At 32.3% G+C, this 9,648-nt stretch overlaps 1 protein-coding gene across 1 annotated transcript; it reads right to left on the bottom strand.

Annotated features, from left to right (window-relative positions):
- Nucleotides 1-831: 831 nt before the first annotated feature.
- On the bottom strand, nucleotides 832-8,896 carry LOC139871601 (protein VAC14 homolog). Its single transcript, XM_071859313.1, has 20 exons — nucleotides 8,602-8,896; nucleotides 8,392-8,505; nucleotides 8,257-8,322; nucleotides 7,417-7,506; nucleotides 7,224-7,343; nucleotides 7,110-7,138; nucleotides 6,877-7,019; nucleotides 6,685-6,779; nucleotides 6,398-6,484; nucleotides 6,049-6,156; nucleotides 5,165-5,256; nucleotides 4,928-5,009; nucleotides 4,247-4,312; nucleotides 3,666-3,781; nucleotides 3,438-3,558; nucleotides 2,614-2,775; nucleotides 2,315-2,443; nucleotides 2,069-2,137; nucleotides 1,334-1,594; nucleotides 832-1,246 (listed from the first exon to the last, which is right to left on the bottom strand). The coding sequence occupies exons 1-20, from the start codon at nucleotides 8,689-8,691 to the stop codon at nucleotides 1,139-1,141; spliced, it is 2,148 nt and encodes a 715-aa protein (XP_071715414.1). The 5' UTR covers nucleotides 8,692-8,896; the 3' UTR covers nucleotides 832-1,138.
- Between the last annotated feature and the right edge of the window lie 752 nt (nucleotides 8,897-9,648).

Raw genomic sequence — 9,648 nt, 5'->3', positions numbered from 1 at the left:
ATTTTAAAAAAAATCGGAAAAATGTTTTAGGAAAAAAAATATTTTTCAAAAATTTAAAAAAAAATAATTTTTGTTAAAATTTCACGTCAACGCAGATTGACAACACGTGTAAGTTTGTGTGGCACAAGTCTGCACTGACGTGGCAGTCAGTCTGCGCTGACGTGACAATCAGTCTGCGCTGACGTGGAATTTTTTTACAAAAAAACTTGTAAAAAATTTTCCTTCAAAATTTTTTTTAGACATTCTAATCAACCAAATGGTTTAAAACATGTTGACTCTATCTCTGACCCAACCAATTTGCCACCTTTAACCGCAGTAGTTGGCGTGTCAAATTAAATGAGATTCAATAGGATCTAGACCATATCTTCATCTATAGGTCCCAAGTACCCAGATCAATCAAAAGTTCGATTCTATCATAACTACTTATTTTCAAATGATATCTACATTGTTTACAAAGATTCATATTTGACTAAAAAAATTCTTATAATTTAATCCTTAATAACAATTTTCACATTCAACCCATATTGATTTTTCAGAATCATCATTGAGAGAACATCAGATGGAACATGGATAGCATATGTTCAACACCAGATATACGCTTGCATCTCTTATCGGCTAAATGATATGCGAACTCAGTTTCTGGACACCGCATGTTCCTGGAAAAATACAAAATCATTCACTTATGTGCTCAAACGGAATGTCATTCCTAATATGATGATATGTAAATTTAATAGACCAAATCATCCCATTTCTCGAATCTCGTCACGTAATGAAAACACGTATCATAAAACGAAATGTGAAATAAAACCAACGGTAGCAAACAAAGGCCTTGAGATTTCTTATTATAAGAATATATTAGCCAAAGCATCTGCAACTTCTAAAAGCAGAATATATATAACCTCTGGTCCTGTGGTTTTCAACAAAAATAACAGAACCACAAGATCAATCGTCCAGAGTAAAGAATAACTTGGATATATCCAAGAGCGATTCAAGTGGAGAAACAAAACAAATCAAAAAAAAAGAAAAAAACCTCCATCACAAAAAGTTCAACGGATACAGCAACCAAAAAAAAAAAAGACTACAACGATATACATTCTATAATCCGTACTGGATTTTGAGCCTCCGTTAACATCATCCATCATAGTTGTAACTGTCCAGGACCTTTTCGAGATAATCTGGAAGGAGGCCTGCTCAACTCTGGTACAGCGGGTCCTTTAAATTCTTCTTGTTTTTGCACCTCTTTGACCTAACGAATCAATTTTATTTAAAATGTTAAATCCAAGACAAAAAAAAAGGAATAAACTTGTTCAAGTTGTAGATATAGGGGACAAACCTTTGAGGAAGATGTGGAAGTCTTGTGTGACAGTGCTTGTGCTTTAAAATGTACACGATGTTGTTGCTGCATCTGTTCGAATCGTTGCAACCAAAATGCAAAGTCTATGCCATTATGCATGTTGTTCCGAGGATCATCATTCGCGTTACCATCATCAGAAAAATATGTTACTGATGATGTACGGCTGAGTTGTTCCTTGTCAAAAGAATATGAAGGCACCGTCTTCAAACGCGTTTTTAAGATTTTAAAGGCTGCACTTTGCTGCATAATGACAAAGGAGACACATAAAATGAGATATCAACTTATTGTATCCACCAGGGGCACCAACAATAGTACAATAAAAAAATTGAGGTGGCAATAAAACAGGCTCAGCAAGTGTGTTGGGTAATGGTCAAAAACAGACAACTTTATTTTATTGTACATATTAAGAGGTTGAGTTGATGCGGAACGATTTTGCATATAAACTTTGATTGTGTTTGTATTTCATTGGTGTATCAAAATTGATTAAAAAATTCATAATATTGCAGCAATGCTATAATTCATCGGGTATAATATTAATATTACATGTGATCCATTCAACCCTTATTCTTCTTAGCTCTATTTTTATTTTTAATTTACCCTTGAAATCAATTAAAGATAAACATATAAATGAAATTAATCTGTTTATAAGTAAATGAACGAAATTGCCACCTGTATGGGATATTTAATTTGGCATAAAACATGAATAAGACATGCCTGGGGAAGTAGCATAAGAAGACCATACAAAGCTTTTAACAACCATATATATCTTCCAGGTTCAAGAAGCTGCAAGTAAGGCGAAAAGGCTGTAACGGTATGGCACAATCATAATAATAATAACAATAGCAACAGTAATAGTATTGGAACTTTTATTTTTAAGTACTTAAATATATACTATTTGCAGAAAACAAACTTGAAATTTAACTTTCTAACAACATAGTGAAAAGTAAAGCAGCAACACACCTGAAGCCTAAGATAAGCAAAAATTGGAGTCTCCAATAAGTTTATTAATTTATCCAGCTGAACCAAGAATTTGACATTAATGTCTTCCTCCTTTATAGATTGGATGACTGAACTTGCATGCTGATAAGCCTGTTAGACGAAACAAACACAAATCAATAAAAGCATTAGACATTTAGACGTAACACCAAGATAATCCTGGTTTTTAGCCATCTGTTTTTTTTTCTTATTGATATATATGGATACAAAGAAAACAACCATAAAAAAAAGATGGATAAGAAAGAAAAAAAATGAAGACTTGCCTGTGCCAATAGACAGAGACTTAATATTGCCATCGATGAATGGCTCCATGAGGCATAGAGTGAAAGAAAAAAGTCCTTTCCAGCAGCATTAACTAGTGATTGCTTTAGAAGATCCCGTAAGCCAGATAGCTCGGACGCAGTTAGCAGGATTAAATTCAAAGCCTATAGTAAAATAAGAAATAGAGTCTCAGAAACAGTAAGCATCGTTGCAAAAATTGCTACTCGGTGGAGTACTCGGTAGGGACTTTTTATGGAGTAATCAGATGTTGACCAAGTTTTACTTTGACCAAGTTTTGACCGACTTTCCGAGTAAATCCCGAGTTTTGACTGAGAGTTGACCGAGTTTTTACCGAATACTCAGCCCGAACTTTTGACGAGTACTCAGCGAGTTTTCCCGAGTTCTGCAACCCTATAACAGCAACTAGCTTAACTTCCCTTTGATACTACTACCTAAGGTTTGTTAAAACTCATACCCAATTAGGTTGCATCTATCTATCAATTGTATTTCATTTAGTTGCATACTTGCACTTTCTTTTGTATCGTATAGGCATCGCACCACTTCTACATATAAGAAGATTACACTTATAACTTTTTATGGTCAAATAGGTTATTTTAGAACAACGCACAAAAACTTCCTTACTTTTTGGAGAGAATTAAAAAAAAAAAAACAAAAACAAAAAAACACTAAACTATAAAAAATTGTTACACTCAATGATATCGAGCTAAGACATTGAAATAAACTAATTTAGCTTTGAAAATTTTATATTCCTAAGTTTGAATCCTAAAGTCAAACATTGATTCTTGGAAGAGAACAAATTAAGAACCTGAACCATAGTAGAAGCAAAGTCCAGATCAGCTTCCCCCTCGAGAATAGTAGATAATTCCTGGTACACTCTTACAGCATCTATAAGCACACAAAGTCGGCGGATTATCAAAGCACCACGCCTATAAAATGTTTAAAAAAGGAGGAGAATGAAAAAATTAAGGAAAAACAGATAATTCTTTCAGAAAATCTTTTATTATTCAGGAAAAAATAGTGTGTTTAAGCTTACTTCTCCAAGAGTACGGCATCTGTCCGGAATTTATGAACAAGAAAAACAACGAGCTGGCGGAAGTTATATTGATCCTCCGCTATGCATGCATGCACCTCCAGTACCAGGAGCACCACCTATCAAGACAATCAAACATAACTAAGTGCAATACTGATTTTAACGTTCAAGCAGATAATTATTGTCTGTTTAGAAAGAACAGTAGACAGGTTATTAACTTAAAAAAATCACTATTTCATTTAAGTAACCTACAGGCAACATGAACTGCATTCTTTAAATTCCCTACTCAATGATACTTTCCAATTTCAAATCTGACCTTTGAGTTGGAAAAAAAAAAAAAAACTAGGATACGTTAAATTGTAATTGTACACGTGTAAATTGGAGCCAACTTATACTGCCACCATTTAGTTATCATCATGAGGAGCTGCGCTATGGTTTAATGATATTAATCAAGGACAAATGTAAGGGAAAAGACTTTACAACACATCACATCTTATCTTTAAGTATAAAGAGAATGCCACAGTAACTTGACCAAATTTGAATATAGTGAGATAAAATGATTAAAGAGTGTAATGAAAGATTACCTGATCAGAGGGATCTGAGAGTGCTTTAAGAAGTGTGTCAAAAATATCATTAAGAAATGACAGGACCTGTTACATGTATAAACCATTGACTCATTAGTAATTTTTATTTTTCATTACTAGCTACAATCTCAGTTAGTATTACAACTGACACCATGCATAAAAATACGTTGAAAAATTTCAAATTGTATACATTTAATACTTAATATGTTCAAGTTAAAAAAAAAAAAAAAAAAAATGTGGTACCAGCATGTATTTATACCTACCAAACCAATAGAGAGAACTTCCATGCAGATAAATGCAACTTTACTTGAAAATCAATTTGCAAACAAAATGAATCAATGGCAGACCGAAGAAAACGTACCAAGAATCAAAACGATAAAAAGATGGAGATATGGAAAGGACAAGAAAACTTTTCATCCATATGTCCATATGAGCTTTAAAAGAAACCACAAATCACACCAAACACTATGCATATATCCATTATTACAAGAAATATAAAGCAAATGACGAAGTTAAGTCAATAACCATAAAGCCTAAGCATGTCTAACACAGTAACACTCATAATAGAATTTCATGTTCCACAATTTACATTGAATTAAGATTAAGATCAAAAATACCTCACAGATAACTTTCAATAAAAAGAAACAAGCAGATAAGTGTCATGATGACCAAAAACGGTACCTCCATTCGATGTCTATTCAAAAGGGTTGAAATCCAATGCAACGATTCAATCCGAGTCGCCTCATATTCACTAGACAACTGCCTGTAATATTGAGGGAACAAACATTTGAGGAGAACTCCCATGCAGCAAAAACATTTCCAGATAGGTAATTATTGAAAAGCTTGATAACCAAAATAATAAAACCTAGAAACCCATACTATGACTATAATAACAATAACAAAATACCAAGTTCAGACCTCTTCACAATGGACAAGATTGCCCCAACATCAAAGCCTTCAGCAGGATCAGCCTGGATTGCAAGAAGCTCTTCATTTGTTTCACGAGCTACCTGAAAATTCACAAAATGATGTGTTTACCATATTAGGGTATGTTTGGATGAGGGTTTTTGGTATGTGTGAATGTTACAGGAATAATAAAGAGTGATACAAGGTTTTTCTTAAGGGGTGTGGGTTGAAAGTCTCATAAACGAGAGTTTTAGCGATTCCCTTGAGCAAACCAAACGCAACTTAAACGTATTAAACACACACACACACACAAAATGTCTATTATATATATATATATATATATATATATATATATATATATATATATATATATACAACAACAACAACAAAACCCAATACCACCTGAGTGATATATATATAAAATATAAATTGTATAAAAATTAAAGAAGATGGTAGGAAAAAAATTAACATCACGAAAAACTGATTTCCAGGAAACTTAGACGTCCAGTAAATCTAAGAATGTTTGCCATCTTGGAACTTAAGCTCTTCAAGAGGCAATTTGAATAAGCTCGTGTAAGCGTGTGATAACCAAGATATTTGGTAACTAATTAGAATAATCAGAAATTGTAAAACCTAGAAAACAAATTTTAAAATCTATTTATTTAATTAAATATCTAAGAGTATTAATTTACTTATATTATCATACTATAGCTAATATTTAACTAGAAGACTACAATTAAATACTCCGCAATATATTATTTAGAAATTAAGATAAACATTAAACCGTATATATTTGGAAAGTCATTACAAACAAATTTATTCGAGTCTGGAAAGCCTAATACGAGTATATAGTTTCATCTTCACATACAAGTGAAAGAAAAAATAATTCAACTTACAACACGTATCTTCTCTTCTTTATCAGCTATGCATGGCAAGATAGCTCCCAATATATCCGCATAATAAGGAACCAACTGATCACCACCGAGTTTCACAAACTCATTTATCTGCAAAAATAATAATGATGCAAATAAAATCAGTTGTCTAATTTAATTCAGGAAGCAGTGGTCTAATCAATTCAGGATCATATAAAAAACTACAAGACTATCTTTTTTCTTAACAGGGAAATTGATAAAAACAAGAGTGGGAAACAAAACACAGCCTAATTAAGAAAGTACCCTTACTTATCAAGATAATTTCAAAATAACTCATAAATAAACCAGACCCTAATTAACAAAGTGTCCTTACCCAAGTGATTGCAGTCCAACGTGTAAATTCATCAGGGGAAGATGCTCTCTGCACTAGTATTTCTGCCATGCGACCGTAATCTACAGACTTCATGAGTAGCACTGCTAGAGTCAGGAATTTTCAAATAAATCATAACATTTGCTATTACAATATATGAGATTTGAAGACACTCTCGAATTTCGGATAACAGTTTAGCCAGTTAATGGAAGGCTGTAAGTTGTAACTATCACTACTTTACTACGTACACATAAAAAAAAACAATGTAATAATAGTTATGGAAGTCGTACTGGGGAGTTCTTGATCTCCTGAAGAAACTCTGAGAGTGCTGAGTCAGCTTGCTGCCTAATTTCATGGCTGGAATCACTTAACATATTAAATAAACCTGAAACTCACATGTTAGTAATGTTGAAAAAGGGTCTGAGACCAAAAACATGCACATTAACGGGTAAAACAATTAATTTTGAAGTGAAATCATTTACCATCAAGAAAATCGGGAAGAAAACCAAGCATATCTATGTCTGGAACGCTATCCAACACTGTGATCCATCCAACCAAAAACTGGCGAACGTAAGGATTCAAAACGTTCATTCGCTCTCGTAACAAAGGTATAAATTCTTCAATGCTGTAAAGGAAAGGAAGTAGAACAAAAGGATTGAAAAATGATCCCAGATTAATATAAATACTTGAAACAGTATAAATGGTAGATAATAACCTGAACTGATCACTCTCCGTCACAATGTCCTGTTTCCAAACATTAAAAGTATCAACATCTTTATTTATACTAGCAAATTGTTTAACAGAAATATCAAATAAACAAGTCATTTACCTTAACAAGTCTGTCTAAAAGATGAGCTGCATTTTGTACATTGGCATCCGAGTCAGCTGAAAGCTTACACAAAGCATCAAATATCTGGTTGAAGAACACAATGAAGTCTCCTCTCACAACCTGCAAAAAGGCATAAGCTAAACCCGAGTTGTATTGTTTATCAGCACGATATTTACTCGATACTCATTCTTACCTTCGCAATGTTGTATAAAGCTTCACAAGCATAATAACGAACTCTGCTATCTTGATCGGAGAAAGAGTTGATCACTGGTGGTACAATTTGCTGAAAAGTTGCGTTGTAAGGCAATGAAAAAAAATTGGAAACAACTTCAGTGATTTAATCAATGTAAACTGATAAAAAAGATGCAAATTCCAAGTTCGAGCAGATTGATATATGCAACACGCATGCACAGAGTTGAGCATATATAAGAAAAATGGTAGTCTTACATCAAGTCAAGTAGAGTTATAAAATCTGCATGTAAATTAGCCCACTTTTGTGATGGATTTTTAAAGTTTGAAACCATTGAAATGTTTTTCAACGGGATTAATGGGCACATAATGCCACTTTTATTACTATAAATATAAATATAAGACGCATAATGTCATATTGTCACCGATAATAGTAATACCATTAGTCATCAAGTCAACATTATATCATATTTATATGTAACAATACAACTCAGCTAGAATAATAAAAAGATATCAAGGCTACCTAAAACTAGTGAATGAGTCAAAGCAGATAGATATTGATAAGTCATCAAGAAAAGGAAAAAGCTAATAAAATTACAATGCATGTATCAGGGAAATACTAAGTGATCACGTTGTGATTCGTTATTAGGTTTTGCAAATCAACACCTACACTACAATAACTTATCAGACACGTAGGATAATTCGAGTTGCAACCAGTGTCTAACTAATTCAGTTAATGATTAGACATTTATCATAAAGGACCATTACATTTACAGCCTTACAAATTCGGTAAATCATTACATCTAAAACAACTAAAATACATGCATAATCAACTGAAAGCTACCTCAAGATGTTGAGCAGCTTCGGCGCTCAAACCAACAGTAGCTGCAGCCAGTCCAATTAACCCTCCCTGCAAAACAAAAACATCCAATTATACAAAATACAAATCACGATTGATGATAAATTGATGCCGCTATACCTTTCGATGATTCACTTGCGGCGAATACGTAAACTCGTGAGTCAACAAATTAATCACAGCATTAACTTTATCATGATCTCCAGCAACTGTCAATTGCTTAACAATTCCTTCAATCTAACAGTAACAATAAGTCAAACCATCTCAATAATCATCTAAAAACCCTAGAAAAAGTCAAATTCAACAAAATAAAACCCTAACTCTAACCCTAACCTCAAGAGCAGCATTTTTTCGCTTCTCGTATAACTTATCGGCAAGATTTCGAAGAACGGCAGCCGGAATCGCCGTTAAAATGTCCGCCATGACAGAAAATTATAACAAACAATGATCGAGAATTTGTTACTCAATTCAGATAATAAAACTATAAATATAACGTTTTTGGACCAAATTATTGTATACTCCCTATATAAAGTAAGAATTGAAAACGGCGTTTATCAAGTGATTCAGAGATCTGATAGAATTGAGGTAGCTAACGGTGTCGTTTAACGGATCCCCCGTTTTGATTGAATGTTGTTGATCACAGCAATTTGCCAGCTTTACGTACCTAAGGACAATAATGTAATTAGCACCTTTTTTTGGCAACTCTAGTTTATTACCTTATTTATTACCCTATTTACTTAAATCACGATTTTATTTACTTAAATCACGATTTTATTTCCATAAAAATAACTAGGAATTTAATAAAGAATGCTTTATCCACTGAGTTTTTATAATAATAAAAAAAATAAAAAAAAATAATATCGCAAAATGAATTGGACTGATAATATATGAGATACATGTAGAAATTTAAACAAACTTAAATTTTAATTGATTCATTTCATTGACTTTCATATTTCATATTTTGTGAACTTTCTTTTGTGTTATCTTTTTGGCTCACTATAGTATTTCTCTTTTTTTAATGACAAAAATAACATAACATAGAACTTTATTAAAGAATGCTTTATCCACTATATTGCTATGTAAAAATAATCATAAAATGAAATTGGACTAATAATAATATAATAAGATCAAAGTAGAAATGAAAAAATAATAATTTTCAAAGTAGAAATAAAATAAAAAAATTGATTGGTTTTATTGACTTTAATATTTTGTGAACTTTCTTTTCTGTTATCTAGCTCTAGTATTCATCTTTTTCTACCAACAATCATTGTCGATAACGTGTATAAATATATTGTACATAGGGGTTAATATTGACTATTTGAAAGTCAAATTTAAAAGTTGTCGTTGATTCAAATAATAATTATGATTCGTGTATATTTT

The sequence above is a fragment of the Rutidosis leptorrhynchoides genome, chromosome 10 (genome assembly GCF_046630445.1).
Source record: "Rutidosis leptorrhynchoides isolate AG116_Rl617_1_P2 chromosome 10, CSIRO_AGI_Rlap_v1, whole genome shotgun sequence".
Taxonomy (NCBI): Eukaryota; Viridiplantae; Streptophyta; class Magnoliopsida; order Asterales; family Asteraceae; genus Rutidosis; species Rutidosis leptorrhynchoides.
The sequence above is the reverse complement of the archived record's forward strand: the minus strand, read 5'-3'. Positions and strand labels throughout refer to the sequence as shown.

What these genes read in the sequence shown, in the direction of transcription:
- LOC139871601 (XM_071859313.1), bottom strand. Translation starts at nt 8,691, where the DNA reads ATGGCGGACATTTTAACGGCGATTCCGGCTGCCGTTCTTCGAAATCTT. An exon ending in GATGCCGTACTCTTGGAGAA is followed by an intron (nt 3,559 to 3,665) that starts GTAAGCTTAAAC and finishes AACATTTTATAG; the next exon opens with GCGTGGTGCTTTGATAATCC. An exon ending in CTTCCACATCTTCCTCAAAG is followed by an intron (nt 1,247 to 1,333) that starts GTTTGTCCCCTA and finishes TTGATTCGTTAG; the next exon opens with GTCAAAGAGGTGCAAAAACA.